Consider the following 20052-nt stretch of genomic DNA (forward strand, 5'->3'; position numbering starts at 1 on the left):
CTACCTGTCCACCACGACATGAATAGACAATTTCTGTGTTCGTTAAAGCCACATTTTAGAAACATGATTCATTAAATGTACAGCTGTCTAAACTTAAAAATAAAAAGTTGCTGGACATATCAAAAGTACTTCAAATTTCCTCGTCCACTTGGGGTGTTTTGGTCCCAATAATGCAGACATGAGTTTAAAAAAAAACATCTAAATCCAGGAACAATGAGTGTACATTTGATGCCAAGCTTCATTACACTCCTAGTGTTTGAGAGGGTAATCTCAATTCCGTACATCTACCTCACATTTAGATAAATGTAGTTCTGAAACATTAATTGCATTGTAAAGAATAGAATACAAAACTCCACAATTTAAAGGTATAAAGTTAAGAAATTGACAGCTGAATGATGGAAACATTTTCTCACCAGCTACAAATTTAGTATGCTCTTATGTCTTTTGAATCTGATAAGATGTCAGCTACAGTTCTAAGCTAACTTAACAGTGAAAAGAACCCATATTCACATTTTAGGCTACTGTTTTATAAAAGAAAAATGAAAATATGAAGCACTTTGTCATGTATTACAGTACAACCAGGTCTTTAATTTCAAGAAAAAGAACTAAAAATGTTTGGATTGTTTCAAACTTGCAATGGTACAGAAACATAAGATACATTACTAAAGAAATTAAAAAAATCATGATGAACACTTTACATAAAAATATCCAACAGCTTTCCAATGTCAATACTCCAGAGGACAAGCCAGTCAATTTATGACTACATGACTTTGGTCAAACCTAATCGGGAAATAATATACATTATATAAGACCAAGTTTACAGAGTTTCTGCTGTTGCACTTCCCTTAGCTAATGCTGCTAATACTTATGTCACATTGAACATATGAAAGGCAACAATATCTGGATCATACACCTGTAAGTTGAGTCAAGATTTTTTAAAAATCAAAATTATCCTCTACTTACTACATAGTAAAACGTATCAAGGAAAATCACAAGGACAACTATCCTATTAACATCAGGACAAACTCATGTGACCTTTCACGTATCCTGCAACAGCTCCCCCAGGTGACCAACTTTAGTCTTTTGCCTAGATAAAGCATCCAGAAGAGTTTTGGGGAAATCACCATGGGCTCCACTTGAGAAGCTGGGGGAAAAATCTCAATATGCTTCATACAAAGTGGTAAAAGGTTTTAAGCAATTATTTTTTGGGTTTGGAGGGGGCTGGAATCTCAAGTAAAACCAATGCCAATAGAATTTTTAAAACTCAAAACAAATTAAAAATATTCAGAAAATATGACTGCACATTTAAATGCCACATCCATACCAAAGAACTCCGTGGAAAATCTACAAAGTTTCAGACATGCTGGGACACAATGAATGGAGGAGAGTAGCATGTTTGGAGGGTAATGATGATTATTCCACAAAAGAAAACAATTGTACAATTTATGGAAATAGGAGGACTCACATGCACAGGATCCAGATTTGAGTACAGCTCTACTACCAAGCTGCATTATTTCTTTAAAAGCAAGTTCAAGTCAGAAGTGTTTTGGTCAAAGTTACTCTAGATTGGCTGATTAAATTTCATAGGATTCCATAGGATGTTGGCCCATCCTGACTGGTAGCAGTTTAAAACAATCAACTAACCAATGGCTACTTGATACAGGAATGCCTAGGACTGTATTCCCAAGAAGAAATCTTCTACTGCCTTTAATCAAGTTAAAAGAAGAAAGAGCACCAATATGGAGTATAGTCCAGGGGTGGCCATAGCATCATCGGCAGTTCTTTGCTCCAGGTTCTTTTTAAGAGGAAGAATATTTACCCATTGCCAACCTAGAAAGCAACGTGGAAATAGGCATGGTCCCTGAAGAAGAAAGATTCTTGGTCGCTTTGATTCCTCCCAATGTTTTTTGCCCTTTTTGTTGCTGTGGGAAGACTGATCTTGAGGAGTTCTGCTTCTGTTGCACAATTTGTGCTTTTTAGACAGGGATTATGAGACATTTCAGCCTGGGCAATGAAATCTTTTGTTTGTCATCCTTCCTTCAAATTTGTCAGAATCCAGAAGCTGCCGAATTATGAAGGGCTAGAAAGACACTACCCATGACTGAATGGTGGAAAAGAGCAGCTTCCCCTAACATTCAGAACCTTAAATTCACAACTGGCATATACAATTCTGGGAGGAGACAATATGTAGTAAAACTGAAGACGAAAACTTTTGAAGCAACAGCCCAAAAAAATTTACATGGAACTGAAAAAAAAACAAATAGCAACAGTGCAAAAATTGTTAGTGAGAATGGAACAATCAAAACCAAAGATGGTCACCAGAGGGATGCAGATAAGAAAGATTGTTGGTATCCAAGTCTTTAAGTGGGTAAATATTCCTACTGCACAGTTTATATATTCAAAACATTTGGAGGATAAGAATAATTGCTGACTGACAATTTATACAGATCCCATGGATTGATTTCCACCATAACATAATGTAAAATCATGATGTGACAAATCATCATCTTCGGTGAATTGTAATTCAGGCAGCCAAACTTGGAACGAAAACCTGAATTGCAATGTCTAACTTGGCATGATCATTTCAGCTTTTCTCCCCTACTTCACTCTAATACATTCAGAGGAATGGTAGCATAGGTCTGTTAAATTACATATTAGATCTTAATTTGCATTTAAATATAGAAACACAGCAATTTGTAGATTCCATCACATAAACCTATTTTATGAGATAAATGGTGTTTCTAAAACTCCGACAACAGTAGGGCTCCCAAACAGAAAACTGCAAGTTCAATATCACTCTCGGCTGACATTATCTCAGGTGCCCTATTTTGATGAGTTTCCTCAGTTCTTGCTATGGCAAGGATAGGGATAACCATTTCAAAGACAGAGATATATAACAGAAGAGTAATACCCAAGGATGGGGAAGGAGAGAGAAAAAGAGAGAGAGAGAGAGAGAGAGTGTGGAACTGATAGGCAAGAAGAAATATGATAGCCAAAAAAACAGATCTATAACACAGAACTCTTGAGTTTTTATCAAACGGCAGTGTTACAGGTTTCCACAAAGCAAGATCATGCCTTTTTAGCGCTGCCATGCAAATCTTCAATTGGTAGGTGGCATGTATATGACAATGCAGTTTAAAAATGTAAGTGTGAAATACTGGCCATACTTGCAAAAATTTGCTTTAGTCTTCTACAGTAGTAAAAGTCCAGTCCAGTGAAACATCATTTGGCTTAGCAAAGAACCTGACAGGTCTAAACAAGTAGTTGCTAAGAAATAGTATGACAATGTCATATCTATTGAAATTTAACAGTGATTTATTTATGCGTAACACTTAAAATTACAACATCATGGGGAACAATACTCTGATATGAAGTATGTAAGTCACATACTTCAGGTTTAAAGATGACATTAGTCTAACCCAGAATCAGTGCTACTTCACTTGATGTCACCACTGGACAGTCAAAGACTCACTACAGGCCTTCTTTTATTCATATGTCACATGTTAAACAGGCATCACAATATGATTAATTAACAGCTGTAAGATTAAAGCTAAGCAACTGCATATATTACTTAAGAACAAACACTGATGTGCAGCAATTTTTCACTCCAAGGGCACGTGGATTTCAAAATTTGAGCAGAAGAGGCACGGCTTCATCCGTCTAAAGAAACATGACTGCCATCCGTTAACTATGACTTGATACATCTGACGATGAGCTACTGTTGCTGTTTGTCGTCTGGGCCCTTTTTATATACAAATTTAATAATTTCATCTGCAAAAGAGAGTCATATCAACTATTAAGACTTCATAAAAAAAGCAATGCATGCAAATATTTACTTGAAGTATTAAGCATTTAACTAAACCAGGACAACAGTGTAGTGGTAATGGTGCTGGACTGGTAATCCAAATGTTTGGACTAATACTTGAAACATGAACTCAAACTCCACCACAACATCTGGAGGAATTTAAATTTGTTTAATAAATCTAGAATAAAATGCCAGTCATACTAAAAATAATTAAACTATTGGATTGTCATTAAAAATCCTTCTGATTCACTCGCCTTTCAGGAGAGGAAATCTACCATCCTTATCCAGTCTAGCCTACATGTGACTCCAGACCCACACCAATGTGGTTGACTCAACCATTTTCTGAAATGGCCTAGCAAGCCACTCAGTTCAAGGGCAATTAGGGGTAGGCAATAAATGCTCTCTTTTGCACATACTGTAAAGCTCACATCCCAAGAACGAATAAAAAGAACTGCTCACATATTGCATCACTATATGTGGGATCTAGCTAGATACAAATGGCTGCTACGTTTGTCTTCATGATGATTATAATTCACAACTTGGTGTGTTTGAAATATTAAGACAAAGTACTGTACAACCCAAAGTCTTTTAAATTTGCTTTAAGCAATGTTTAACTTAAAAACTAATTTTGCAAGTCTATGATAGATGTGGTCTATTGTTAAAATGCAATCTTTCTTGCCTTCCACACAAACATAATATCTATGAACCATGCCATTACTGAAAAAGAGTGCCTGCAATTTTAGACTCCTACAATAAAACAAGACCCATGGTCGGATCTGCATAGTGCTCAATTGTTTTGCTCCACCACAGCACTGGGACCTTTATCTACTCAGGGTTAGACTCTCTCCCTCAGGAAATTTTCTGGAGTTTTTCCCCAGCATTTTGAATACTACAATTCTATCTTTGAAACCAAAAAAAATTTAATTCTGGAAAAGTTACTGACTGTTACAAGGTAGAACTAACTTATGTTAAGTTACCATCAAAAGATAATACATAGGTAACTAAACCATGCAAATCCAAACGTATGCATCAGCCATAGCTGAATGTTTTTTCAAGATAGTAATATTCTGGCAAGAAACTCAAAAGCAATCCTTCTACATTCGCAATCAGGATTGTCAAGTTCAAACAAACTGCTGGTTACTCACTTTCACAGCAAGCTGTTTCTCATTCTTTAAAGGTATCCTATTCTCCACTCAAATTGAATAGGTTGTCATTCAAGCGATGAAAATAATGCACCTTTAAGATTTATTATGCAGTTTCTCCTCCACCCCCAATTTTATGATGCACACAAGATTATCCTCGTTTGGGATCACTCACCTTCCTTTTGAAGGGTTTGTAAACAGAAAGCGCTAAATTGGTACAACAATGGTAATTTCCACCTACTGTCAAGCTCTAAACATTGAGTCACACAAAAATTGTGGGGCAGAAGAGAGCAGATTTGGTCTGTTGAAGGGTCATGAGGACTCAAAACATCAACTCTTTTCTTCTCCGTTGATGCTGCCAGACCTGCTGAGTTTTTCCAGGTAATTCTGTTTTTGTTTCAGATTTGTACGTGGCCCTACTATAGAGCCAGTCCTTGCTTTAAGTTGTTCTGTTTATAAAGTCTCCTTTTTTAGGGCCTGTTTCTCTAATTTATGTCGTTGCGTGTCATCACCATTGGTGTCCTCATCGTGTGCATCGCGCATCGGCTAGTGTTGGTCTGACATCAGGCCCCGTGGCCCGATCAGCACCATCTTGGATCAGTCTCTCCTGCTCCCAGTGCCCGCTTCCCTGCCCAACCCTCCTGCCCGCCCGCTGCTTCCCTGCCCGACCCTCCCACCTGCAACTTCCCTATTCAACTTTCTTACTTGTCGCTTCATTCCACGACCCTCCCACTTGCTTCCTCGCGCTGTCCTTCTCCTGAGCTCTCACTCACAGCGAGGGGTTGGACAGGGAAGCAGCGAACGGGGAAGAGTTGGCAAGCGGGTGGCAAGTAGAAAGAGTTAGCATACAGTGTTTCTTTTATATTTTAAGTTATTTCATTTATCAATATAGGAACTCAGCAGTATAAAATATTTCAGCTTACAGGGTATAATGTTTTAATGATTTTTTTCGTCCTATGAGGAAGGTCCGATAGAACCCATCTTCCACTCTCCCACCAGTGGCAGACTCATAACCGCCTATCGCACAACTAGGGTTGTAAATAGGGTTTTGAACTAAATAGTGGGGGGGTTGGGGGGGGGGGGCTTCAGTTGCATGGAAATATAAAAAATCAAAGTTTAAGGAGAGGGTAAGAGTGCAGGTTAGTGACGAGGCAGATTGTTACCAAAAGGTGAAAGGAAGTGTGTGAGAATGCCATATTGCGTCAAAGAATCATATAAGAGAAAATTGACAATAAGGCAAACTTAAAGGCTTTGTATCTGAATGCGTGTAGATTTCCAATAAAACTAATGAGTTAACAGTGCAAAGATAGATAAACAGGTATGATTTGGTGGCGATTACTGAGATGTGGTTACAGGGAGAACAGGTTTGGGAGTTGAATATCCAAGGGTACTCAGTGTTTTGGAAGGATAGGCAGGAAGGAAAATGAGGTGGTGTAGTTTTGTTAGTTAAAGAGATCAGTGCTATAGTAAGGAATGATATAGGCACTGGAGAGCAAGACATAGAGTCAGTCTGGGTAGAAATAAGAAATAGCAAGGGGAAGAAGTCCCTGGTGGGAGTAATCTATAGGTCCCCAAACAGTAGTTCAGTAGGAGGGCACAGTATAAACCAGGAAATACTGGGAGCATGTAAGAAAGGCACAGCAATAATCATGGGTAATTTTAAATATGCATATAGGCTGGATTAATCAAATTGGCAAGGGTAGCCTCGAGGAAGAGTTCATAGCGCATATTAGAGATTGCTTCTTGGAGCAATATGTTGTGGAACCAACCAAGGAGCAGACTATTCTGGATTTGGTTTTGTGTAATGTGATGGGATTAATTAATGATCTCTTAGTAAAGGATCCTCTAGGGAAGCGTGATCATAGCATGCTAGGATTTCAATTTCAGTTTGAGAGCAAGAAACTTGTTCAGGAGTTCAGGAGTTAAACAAAGGTAACTACATAGGCATGAGGCAGATGTGGCCCGAGTGGACTGGGCAGTAAGACTACAAGGTAGGACAGTTGATGAACCGTGGTGGATATTTAAGGAGATATTCAATTCCTCCCAAGTAAAATATATTCCAAAGAACAAGAAAGATGGTAAGGGGTGGGGAGCATCCATGGCTAAGCAAGGAAGTTAAGATAACAAAGGCAAAAACTAAGGCATACCAAATTGCAAAGGTCAGTGGCAGGCTGGAAGATTGGGAAACTTTTAAAGATCAACAAAGGGTTACTAAAAAAAATAAAAAGAGCAAGAGGTAAATTATGAGAGAAAACTAGCGCAAAACGTAAAAACTGATAGCAAAAGCTTCTACAGGTGTATAAAAGGAAAGAGAGTAGCTAAAATGAATGTTGGTCCCTTGGAGGATGAGACTGAGGAGTTAATAGTGGGTAACACAAAAATGGCAGAGACGCTTAATCAATATTCTGCCTCAGTTTTCACGGTGGAGGGCACTAGTGCCACCCCAATATTAACAGGTAGTGCAGAGGGTATAGAGAGAGGTAGGAACTTAGAACAATCGCCGTCAGTAGAGAAAAAGTACTCTATTTTTTCATGGGATGTGGGGGTCACTGGCAAGGCCAGCATTTGTTGTCTATTCCTCATTGCCCTAGAACTGAGTGACTTGCTAGTCTATTTCAGAGGGCAGTTAAGAGTCAATCATATTGCTGTGGGTCTGGAGTCACAAGTAGGCCAGGTTGGACAGGATGGCAGATTTCCTTCCCTGAAGGACATTAGTGAAACAGATGGGTTTTTACGACAATCGATGATAGTTTCATGGTCACCATTACTCAGACCAAGGGTTGAATCTTACCTATGGTCGAGTGGACTGGGTGGGAGCGGGCACGGAGCTGATCTCCGCCTGCGATTTTACATTTTACGTGGGCGGGCCAGTTAAGGTGCGGCCGATTGCACTCAGCGCTACCTGTGCGGGCGGGGCGAGGAGGGAGAGTCGGGGCCTGCACTTTTTCGCGCATGCATGCGAAAGAGTGCAGCAATCTCCCTGAGGCACGGAGCAGCCTCAGGGAGATTAAGTTGATAAAAAAAATGTTATAAATAAAGTAAACAATTATTTAAATATGTCCCCTCATGCGACAGTGTAGCAAAACTTATTACATTATTTTATAAAACCTTCAGGAAACCTCATCCTGCCCGGATTTCCTGAAAAACGCAAAGGCTGCTTGGGCTCTTCGTCTGCTTAAGGTTGGGTGGGCAACGTTGTTAATAAGCTTAATTACTTTTTTATGGCCTTAATAGGCTGTTGACAGTTCTCTGGCACTTGCCCACCGAACGAAAGATCGAAATGACACATGATGACTTTGGAACGCACACCCGACGTCATCTTACATGTCGGTGTGTCGGGCCCGCCCCCACACGCCAATGGCAATATTCCAGCCCAGGTTTCAATTCCAGATTTGATTAATTTAATTCAAGTTCCACCAACTGCCAGGGAGGATTTTGAACACCTGTTCCCAGAGCAATAGTTTGGGCCACTGGATTATTAATTCAGTGACATTAACACTAGGCCACCTACTCCCCCTTAAAGCAGGTTAGCAGACAGGTTCTTAGCAAATTCCTTTGACTTTCCTTGATTATTTTCACACAAGACTTCCAAGTTTTTAATTCTAAGCCAGTGATGGAAACTTGCAATCAAACAAAGGCTATAAGGAGAAACAATACTGAAATGTACAAGGACTTAATGTGTGTGTGCCTACCTTACTTCCTGTGAGCTGTGCAAGGTAAGGTTTCAGCTCTTCTCCAATTACAGAATAAATCGCCACCAAGCAAAACACACTTGCTTTACGCACACTGCTTTCTGTGTTGTCATACCCCTATAACAAAAACAATGATTCATAAAACAGTATCTGAAAAGCAGGAAAAGCATACATATTTCTAAACAAATACATTTCATAGAATCATACAGAATGTTATAAAACAGGAAGTCAGCATTCAGTCAATTGGCTCTTTGAAAGAGCAGTCATACTTAGTCCCAACCTCCCCGTTTTATGTCTGCAATACTGTAAAAGTTGCTCATCCTCAAGTATCTTTTACAATTACTTATGGAATCAGCTTCCATTTGCATTTCAACTACAGCATATCAGAAAACTCGGTGAAAGAAATAACTCTCAATGCAGCTCAAGATCTTTTGCCAATGATTTTAAATCCATGACCTCTGGCTATTGACACACAATAGTTTTTTTCCCTACCAAATCAAAACCTCTCATCTTGAACACCATTAATATTCTGTTCCAAGGAGAACAGTCCTAATTTTTTCAATTTCTCCTCAAAATTAAATTCCCTGATAAAATCCTGGTAAACCTTCTATGCATCCTTTGGAACGTTTTTACATCTTTCCTGAACTTAGCTTCCCAGATTTGTCTACTGTACTTCAGCTGTGGTCTAACCAGTGATTTATGAAGTTTTAGCACGATCTCTGTTTTTAATTTTTACACCCTTATTATAAACTCAAGTAACCTATACGCTTTTTTTGAGCACCTTATCAACTTGCTCTGCCATCTTTAAGGATGTGTTTATATGGACACCAAAGTCTTTCTAATCACTGGCACGTTTCAAAATCGTAGTAGCTATAGTATTCCATATTAGTCCTCCCAAAGCACGTCACTTCACACGTCTCCACATTGAACTTCATCTGTTATGCTTCGCTCATTTTGCCATCCTGTCTAAGTCATCCTGAAGTCCATAACTATCCTCATCATGATCTATGTTTGCAAGTTTTGTATCATCTGCAAACTTTATGGTGTTTTTCCCTACACCCAAATCTAGGTTGTTCATAAAAATTGTAAAGATTACTGGATCAAAAACTGATCCTTGAGGATTATGATTGCAAATCACCGCCCAGTCCAAAAAGTATCCATGACTACCCCTTTGCTTCTCGCCACTGAACCAATTTTGTGTCCGTACTGCCATTTTCCCCTTAATTTCATGGGTTTCTATCTTAACTAGCTGCCTGTGTGTGCTTCAGCAAATGATGTTCAGAAAGTGTATGTTATATATACAAACACACATACAAACACTACATCACATCAACTTTCTCTATTACCTTATCAAAGAATTCAGTCAGGTTAGGCAGACATGACTTGCCCTTGATAAATCCATGCTGGATCTCCTTGATTAACCCATGACTTTTCAAATGCTACCTTGTCCCTGATAAATAATTTCCAAAAATTTCAGAAACTCTCGTTTCTCTCGCCACAGATGTGGTCACACCTGAGTGCTTCCAACATTTTCTGTTTTTATTATGATAGCACTGAACCCTGCATTTAATAGCATGGATTCACATGCCTGCCTCCAGGTAACAATGTTTAATAGATGCTACCAAACCCAGAGATTCCTCATTAGCTATTCTTGTATTCGTACACATGTAAACATCTAACATACAAAAAAACCAATTGTTTTATTTTCAATTTACTTCAGGGAGTACTCTGCTCCATTTGGCAGAATACCAAAACAAAATATAATCTTCCTATCTTTTGCAGACTGTAAACATGATTGCTTCAGGTTGTGGCAATATAAAATGTTTAAAGCTAAAACAATATCAATTCAAATCACCAGCCATGGTATTACTGCTTTTATCCTAGCCAAAGCAGAACTGCAAGCAGGCTTGTCTGTGAGCCCAGACCAATGAAAGCATTAACTCAGGAGGGGTTCAGTTTTGACAACTGAAGTGAATTGTTGACTTTGCTTGATTGAAATCTTTAAGTGATTATAAGTTTTGTGATCTCTTTTGTCAATGTCTCAATTTTAATTTAGACAAGATTAAAAGATGTGACGCGTTTGAAACGTTTGTTATTGACACTTTAATGTTCTTGCTGATTGACACTTTTACATGGTTGTAGAATCCACAATTGTCAGTTATATGGCTCATTGGGTATGGAAAGGGCATGAGTTTGCATGGACAGTATTAGGGGCAATGGGGGTGGTTAGGGACATGGGTTGGTATGGGACAGTAAGAGATGTCATGGGTATGGCTGGGGGCATGAGTTGGCATGGAGGGGCCACAGGCAAGACCTTTCGAACTTGCTTTTCAGAAGGTCCCCAAAGTGAGACTATGGTTCTCGACTCCCCTGAGGAGCTGAGATCACGAGTCATGGAGAAGCTGGCCTGACTCCACGAAAATAGGAGATGCCTATTGTCATAAGAAAACCATGGGAATTCAGGGTGCGGCCTCATTACCAGCACCCTTATCCCATGCCAGCAAAAACTGGGGGCAATGGGAATCACAGAATCAGGCCACAACTGCCATTTTTAAATGGTTTCAGAGTCATTCTGACTCCATGAAAATCCAGGACCTTAAAGTTTACATGGCAAAAAGCAGCACAGAACAACCATTCCAAATATACTTGCATTTTAGCATTTAAAAAGTGATAATGAATGGGGCTTCTGCTATGGTTGCATATAATATTCCTCTTCTTATTGTTATACAATGTGACTGAAAGCATTTCTCAATTAAAAACATAGAACTACACTGTTTATTAGATTTTCATTTCCAGTTCTGAGATCACTATGGAAAACAAAGGGTTATAGAATCTTTACAGCACAAAAGCTGGCCATTCGCTATGCACTCATTTATACCAATGTCAGACAAAGGGATTGGAGAGTCAGTAAGGACGATGGAAAACATGTGGGAGATGCATGTAATTCAGCCCTTAAAGTTGCTCAAATTAAGGCTGTCCAAAAAAAGCTGTGCAAATCTCTCCCAGATGAAGTATTGACCACTAAATGTATTTCTACTGAATATTAAAACTGACATGCAAGTCAGTTTCATTGCAGGGGAGATGGTGGCATAGTGATAACTTCACCACAGCAGCTGGTGAAATTGAAATTCAATTAATAAAATCTGGAATTAAAAAGCTAATCTCAGTAATAGTGACCATGAAACTGTTGTTGATTGTCATAAAAACCCATCTGGTTCACTAATGTCCTTTAGGGAAAGAAATCTGCCGTCCTTACCTCGTCTGGCCTACATGCAACTCCAGACCAACAGCAATGAGGTTTACTCTTAACGGCCCTCTGAAATTGCCTAGCAAGCCACTCAGTTGAAGGGCAATTAGGAGTGGGCAATAAATGCTGACATTGCCAGCGGCACCCACATCCCATGAAATAAATTTTCTCCAAATAAATTAAACAATCATTCTTTAGTCTCGATCCAGTCTGTGGGACATTTTTTCCACAAAAGAAACTCTTGCATTTATATAGCGCTTTTCAAAATTACAGGATGTTCCAAAGCTCTTTAAAGTCAATGACATGCTTTTGAAGTGCAGTCATTGTTACAATACAGGAAAGGTGGTGCACAGTAATCTCCCATAAACAGCATTGATAATGACCAAATTTTTATGATGCTGATTGAAGGACCCAGGGTGCTGAGAATAACTTCCCTGCTTTGCTTCAAAATACTATCATGGGATCTTTTAAGTTCACCCAGGATGGTGAACTGGACCTCCAGTTAATTTTTCTTCAGAAAAATGGCACTGCTGACAGTGCAGCACTCTCTTAGTACTACACTGGATGTGTCAGCTTTGATTTTTGTGCTCAGGTCCTGAAGCGGGACTTGAACCTACAACCTTCAGAGTTACAGTCTGCTACCAACTAAGTCATGGCTGACACAAAAGAAAAGCAGAAAAATAACTGTGAACGTGCAACACAAAATTTTTACTTGCCTGAAATTTTGCTGCAGTCTTAATTAATCAAAAATGCCAATTTTGCCCATGTCTCTCACAGTTGATGTCAGCCTAATGAATTTTGAGTGGTTGAAGCTGCTCAACCATACTGTTAAAAATTGAAAAAAGACACTGAAGTGGAAGTGTATGCTCAGAAGGAAAGAAACTCCCCAGAAATGAACACAAGTACTTTCAGAAATACATTACTGGCTGAGAGGCAATGAACACAAGGGAAGACCCATGGAATTTCATTGACATTTGAGGTCGTAAATGTTCCTAGTAACGTCACACCATAATCAATACAATGAAACTTGTGCAGATCATTTGGAATCCACCAAGAATGCATAACAGTATAAATATAATAATTAAAAAAAAACACCTGGCTACATAGCATATGACACTGAAACATTTAGAAAATTATGTGGATCATGCCACGAGTCTTATTTGATATAAATCACTAATCTGGTAATGCACATTTGATTTAAAATGTGCACTTTAAAAAATATTCCTTTAGCTTTGGTTTATTATTTGACATGTTAGTTTGGCAACTGGTAAATTAATTTCTGCCTCGAAGACAGATATCTAAAGATACAGCTGAAGCAATCTTCCTGTTTTATCATTCAGGCTAGCTTCTGCTCCCACCCTTTGCTGTGTTGCCACTTCTGTTTGGGTTTTTCTCCCTGCAAGCATAATGCCTTTTTGTGAAACAAGTGCCCAAAGGGATAGGCATCATTTATTTCTGGTGATGTTATCAGGTTACTCACTGAACAGTGAATTAACCTAGGTAAACTATTTTGCTTAAGTATTTGAGCTGTAAATACCTGAAGCAACCCTGGGATGATATCTGGGAGAAGCTGATGAAGAGACTCCTTGGAGATCCTCTCTGTCACCTTTGTTTGCATCTTAATGGCAGCTAGATTGATGGGGTAGTCAGCTGTCTGGATGATTGGGCAGAGCACTTTGATGCACTGTTCAGGATGTATGGAGCTCGCCAAAGTGGAAGCAGCTTCTTCTGCAGCTCTTACCACCTTAAAGAGGTAATAGACAAGTTTATTGCAGAGAAACCTGGAAAAAAGTACAAAGACATATGTGCACAATGGGCCAAATGGCCTCCTCCCGTGCTGTAAATTTCTATGATTCGATACAGCTTTATGCTACAATTCACTGCCAAGTGCGTATCTAAAATGCTAATTCCTAAACCAAGATCAAATGCCTCATTTGGCACTTTGTACAGGAAGTGCTCTAATGGCTGCCTGCATAATGTGGCTCTAGATCATCCTGAAGGGCCAGTCACCATCACTGCATACAGTTGCCGCATGCTTCAGCTCTCACCCAACGTTTCTTTTTATTCTTCCATGGGCCATTGATATTGTTGGCAAGGCCAGCACTTATTGCCCATCCCTAATTGTCCCTGAGAAGGTGCCTTCTTGAACTGCTGCACTCCATGTGGTGCAGGTACACCCACGGTGCTATTGGGTAGGGATACGGGTTTATCTGTTGAATAATATTTGGGCACAGCTCCTGCAGAGATTTGGTTTGTCGCAGTCGTTTTCCACCCATATACACTGTTACTGGTCATATGACAAGGTTATCCTCCCTGAGCTCGTGTGCAGATGTGGTGACGTAATATTGTGATTAGGGGGGGAAAATCTCCTCCTAACATTGTCAATGGAGCAAGTGAGAAGAGAGAAGGAGATCTGAAATAACAGATCATCGCGAAGTCATAATACAATAACGTTTAAAACAAATGTGGCTTAGTGTCAAATTTTGTTTGATAGACTCCTGTAAAGGGACATTTAACTTAAGTGAGTGCACAATATAAATGCAAGTTGCTAACGTACAAATTTAGGCTGACGTATTTGTTGGAGGTCCCAAGACCTTTCTATAATGCAGTTACTTATATATAAAACAAGTTTTTTTTTAAAAGTGCTAAGTAAACAGCATTACAAATATTAGCTACCAATGCTATGTCTTTCAATACAAATGTAATCTTTTAAGGAGGAGCCAGGAGGACAGCAGAAACACGTTAGGGATGTTCTCAAAGCATTGCTGAAGAGGTCAAACATCCCTGCTGGTTCATGGAGACCCTGGCTTCTGACCGACCAAAGTGGAGAAGGTTCAATCAGGAAGGCACTTAACATTTTGAAAGACTTTGTCAGGAAATGTGTAGATGTGAAGTCAAGGCACCGGAGGGAGGGCATAAATCTCCAACCAACCCATCAACCACCCTTCAAGCACTGCCTGTCCTGCATGTGGTAGAGTCTGCAAGATTGCACATGGGACTTATCAGCCATTTCAGAACCCCTCAAACTGGACTGGAAGCAAGTCATCCTCAATCCCAAGGCATTGCCTAATACCCAAGAATCTTTTTAATCTTGTGTCAGTCACACAAGACAGATTTTCCACTCATTCTTTAAATGGCTTTCCACTGGCATAACTGTGAAATCTAACCAACTATTACGGTAAAGTTACTGTATTACAGCCATTGGCAAGCCAAGGTTGGATTTTGGTTACAGTGGGCCCACAGTAAACGTTAAAAGCCCATGTTTCATGTCCCTAGCTAATCATTATCACAATCATAGGAGATGCAATAATAATTAATTTCGAAGTTCTAAAGCCGAGCGCAATGGTCATTCGAAAATTTGTCAGATGCAATTCATTGAATGCGAGTCATATAATCACAACAGTATGTCACCACTTCTGTGCACAGGAGTTCAGGGATGATATTGTTGTATTTAACAAGGTCACATGGATGGCAGACGACTATGACAAACCAGATCTATACTGGTTCAAGGCTGAAATAAATGGTCACGCAGGAATTACGTTCAAACATTAAACAACAGATAAACCTTTATGGACTATAAAATTTAAGCAAATGAAAATAGATCATTCCTTTGAAGGAAAACTAAAGTGCCACACAGAAAATAAAAGTTACGTAGACATTAATTGCAGATTATAAATACAACCATTGCATGGTTGGAAAGAATGAAAGGAAAAACTAGTGGCTTGCTTGTGACCTTCAGATAACACTGACAGATAAGATTGCCATCTGTTACACAACAATGCTAATAAATGTGACTACAAAAACATTATGCCCACTGAAATGAATGATGTGCAGTATTTTCATGTTTCTCTATCAGCATTTAATTTGCAGATGTTGACAAAAAAACAGTTCTGAAAACTAAAAATATTGCAATGCTTTATTTGAACTCTGAAATAGCCGTTCTCCTTAGTGTATTTTGTTTTGAAAAGCCATCAGATTTACTATATGTAAGACCTGAGGGAATTAAGTAGCAATTTGATGCCAGAAACCACTACCTTGTTTAGCAGGTTCCCCTTTAAAATAATCTAAAATGAGTATGCTCCAAAAGCTAACTTGATCATGGCCCATATATTTTTTTTAAATGCATGCAGCTTTAGAGTCAAAAATAAATCCAAGTTGCACTGTCATTTTGGATGCAATATGATGTTGAAGCACTTCAGGACAGATGGTTTAACTTTAGCCAGAGTTCAAAATTATAATATATGGTTAGTCTTCTATAGGGGACATAAATTGTCTGGCTTTTGGCAGCCAACTTATTTTAGAAGCAACATAAGTGAATGGTCATAGCACTTAGCCAAATTGACTGGCCTTGCTTTCTCTACTGGAATGTCTTCTGACAATATATTTAAATATTAGATACAGTCTTAAACAATAGACAGTATAATAAATACAGTGCAAGACAATTGGTTTTAAAAATCTAGTTTTAATTAGCTTCAAGCAAAATAAAATTCTGCAAAACATTTGTTGCTACAGTAATATATCCAGTTAATGTCCTTTTCAAACATAAGAAATAGATACAGGAGTAGGCCATATGGCCCTGTGAGCCTGCTCCGCCATTCAGTAAGGTCATGACTGATCTGATCTTGGTCTCAGGGCCACTTCCTGCCTGATCCCCATAACCCTCCACTCCTCCATAACTCAAGGGTCTATCTATCTCAAATCTTGAATATATTCAATGACTTAGCCTCAACAGCTCTCTGTGGTGGAGAATTCCAAAGATTCACAACCCTCTAAGACTTGCCAGCCAATCAGCACCCTTTTCTCCTGTAGTATAAATTATTGGGATCATTTGAAATTCGGCATTTGTGTGTTTGCCCTGATGAGGGCAAGACAAAAAGCTTTGGCAATGTGTCTCTCTTTTCAGCAATATTTATATAGCACCTTTAATGTCATAAGATGTCCAAAAGTGCATCACAGAAACATTATAAAACTGTTACAAATACAAACTTAATAAGATAATTATGTTTTGAAACTGTCTCTGTAATTGGAGGTAAAATGGAGGAATGAAGAGGGTCATGTGACTTGCTCTGATTTCAGTCTGACACCAAGCCTGGGTGGCTTGATTGTTAAAGGTGAAAGGGAGGTCCAGTTTGTCTTACCAGGTAGAAGGTACTAGATGTTAGATAGAAGAGAGTTGGGGGGTCTAGAAGACAGCTAATTAGCAATTTTACCTGGATACAAGGTCATGTGATTCATGGAGATGGGCTTTGGGAGGAGAGATTGAACCTTCATCGGTAGGTGAGCAGTCATTGAGGCAGTTCGAGTCAGAGTGGCTTTTGAGAGAATTCAGAGGCTAAATCCTTGAAAGTGAAGAGCTGAAGTCCGTCATAAAGGAGACTGTTTTAAAGGGATTTTGAGACTCTCAGTGGTCACTGACGTCTGAGAGGGTTACTAAGAAATTTGAGAGATCTGTCTTGGTCACATCCGCCAGTGAGGTGTGTTCGACCACTCCAGCGGAAACAAGCCCAGCCTGTCCAACCTATCCTCATAAGATAACCCTCTCATTCTAGGTATCAATATAGTAAATCCCCTCCAACGCATTTACACCCTTCCTTAAATAAGGAGACCAAAACTGCGCACAGTATTCGAGATGTGGTCTCACCAATGCCCTGCATAACTGAAGCATAACATCCTTACTTTTATTTTCAATTCTTCTTGTAATAAGGGACAGCGTTCCATTGGCTTTCTTGATTACATGCTGTACCTGCATACCAACTTTTTGTGACTCATGCATGAGAACACCTAGATCCCTCTGTACCTCAGAATTCTGGAGTCGTTCTCTTTTTAAGTTATACTCTGCATTTTTATTCTTCCTGCCAAGCCAAACAACTTCACATTTTCCCACATTATACTCTTTCTGCCAGATTTTTGTCCACTCACTCAACTTATCTATATCAGTATACAAACTCCTTATGTCTTCTTTACAACATACTTTCCTACCTATCTTTGTGTGGTCTGCAAATTTAGCTACCATGCCTTCGCTCTCCTCATCTAAGTCATTGATGTAAAGTTGAGGCTTCAGCACTGACCCTGTGGGACTCCAACCGTCACACCCTGCCAATCAGACAAAGACCCATTTATGCATACTCTTTTTTTTCTGCCAGCCAGCCAATCTTCTATTCAGGCTAATATGTTACCCCTAAATGATGAGCTTTTATTTTCCGCAATAATCTTTGATGTGGCACCTTATCAAATGCCTTCTAGAAATCCAAGTATGGAACGTCTACAGGCTCCCCTCTATCCACTGCACATGTTACTCCTTCTAATAAATTGGTTAAACATGGTTTCCCTTTCATAAAACCATGCTGACTCTTCCTGATTACCTTCAGCTTTTCTAAGTGCCTAGCTATAACCTCTTTAATAATCAACACTAATGCCTTCCTCAACAGACGAGGAGATATATTTTATCTTTGTCATAGTCACATGGGATATCATTTGTGATTTTGGTAAGAAACATTTCAGTACTGTGGCAGAGACCAAAACCTAATTATAGGGATTTGAACATGAAGTTCTGGGAAAGAAGGGCACAGGTTTTAGAGACAACAACACATGCAAGGACTTGAGAGGAAAGGGCTGTTGGAGTTGTGATGGTAGTTTTCAAGGATGCTGGGATCAAGGGTTAGTTTTTTTTGAGGAGAGAGTTGATGATGGCAGATTTAAAGGGGAGGGACAATACCGAAGAGAGAGAACCATTTACAATATCAGCTAACATGGGTCCAGGAAGGGAAGTTTGGTGGTCTGCAATTTAGTGGGAATAGGGTCAATGAAGCAAGAGGTGCGTCTCACAGACAAGATGAGCTCAGAAAGGACATGAGGGATAATAGGAGATAAACTAGAGAAAGATGAGAGTTCAGGGTAACTGTGGGTTTGTGAACAAGTGGGGCAGACACAACAGAGGCAACTGATGGTGACAAAGAAGCCCATGAGCTCCTCACACTTATTGTTTGAGGTGAAGGCGAAGGAGGCAGGGGACAGGGTTTTAAGAAGATTGCTTGCAGTAGTGAAAACAAGCCAGGGGTTATCTTTGCATTCCAGGATAATCCCCAATTGTCAAAGTGCGCTCTTTTGCGCATGCGTGCAAAAGAGCGCACTGCTCCCTGAGGCAAAGTCCTGTCTCAGGGAGATTCGTGACAGGTAAGTAAAGTCTAAAAATAGATAAATATTGAAATTATCAACATGTCCCCCTTATGTGACAATGCCACACGAGATGGGACATGTTAATAATAAACACATAAAATTTATTAAATGTTTAAAAAACGGACATGAAACTTCATCCCACCAGCGGATGAAGTTTCACGAATAATCGGAAGTCTGCTGGGGCTCCTTGCCTGCCCGCCAGCCTTAAGCTTGGACAGGCAGGTCTTTAATTATTTTAATGAGCCTGTCAATGGCCTCAATTGGCCACTGACAGGTCGGCGGGCGGACAGCTGATTTCACTGTCCGCCCGCCTTCCTAAAAACTTAAAGGGTCCAGGGTGACATCAGGGGTTCCTCCCGACGTCATCCTGCGTCATTTTCCTGTCGGCGAGTGGGCCCCACCCCCAAATCGCAGAGGGGAAAATCCTGCTCAAGGATTTGATCAGGGATGGACTTATCTGTGATTGATATAATGGGACTAGTAAAGCCATGTGAGGTGGCAAGGTCAAGGGCGGACTAGTATATGGTTGGGGAGTTTACACGAAGCGAGAGATTTAGGGAGGAAGAGGGCAGTGAACCCAAATGACTCAAATGAAAATTTTGGTCAATTATTTAAAGAAATACTTCCCAGAAAGGTTCACGTGGAAATCTTACTTCTGAGCATTAAATTATTTTCTACCAATTTACAACATTAAAATTACATTTCCAGGCACTTAAGTTTCACATTTTAGTTGCAAATCAAGGAATATAGTTTCATGTTGGCTGCGACCATTTTCAATGTTCCTGCATTCAGTTTCAGAGTACAATGCTGCTAAACATGAATTCAGAATGCTGGATGGTTGAAGTATGTGCTGATAGAAACTAAACATAAAGTCTCCAGATAGGCAGCAGTTTCACACTTCTAATCACTAACAGTAAAAATATTTTCTATTCCATTATTTTATTATTTAATTTTTGTTGTTTATATAACAAATGCTGGCTTGACTGAATC

General features: G+C 39.5%; 1 protein-coding gene across 9 annotated transcripts in view; it reads right to left on the bottom strand.

The window, feature by feature from the left end:
- Window positions 1-567: 567 nt before the first annotated feature.
- Window positions 568-20052, bottom strand: part of clasp1a (cytoplasmic linker associated protein 1a) — a 307929-nt gene continuing 288444 nt past the window's right edge. For all 9 annotated transcript variants that reach the window (XM_041201534.1, XM_041201541.1, XM_041201539.1 and 6 more), the window contains 3 exons: window positions 13424-13630; window positions 8640-8756; window positions 568-3771 (listed from right to left, as the gene is read on the bottom strand). In XM_041201534.1, the coding sequence (XP_041057468.1) occupies window positions 3685-3771; window positions 8640-8756; window positions 13424-13630 (411 nt within the window). In that variant the 3' untranslated portion in view covers window positions 568-3684. The remainder of the gene's footprint in view (window positions 3772-8639; window positions 8757-13423; window positions 13631-20052) is intronic.

The sequence above is a fragment of the Carcharodon carcharias genome, chromosome 12, assembly GCF_017639515.1.
Source record: "Carcharodon carcharias isolate sCarCar2 chromosome 12, sCarCar2.pri, whole genome shotgun sequence".
In the NCBI taxonomy this organism is placed as follows: domain Eukaryota; kingdom Metazoa; phylum Chordata; class Chondrichthyes; order Lamniformes; family Lamnidae; genus Carcharodon; species Carcharodon carcharias.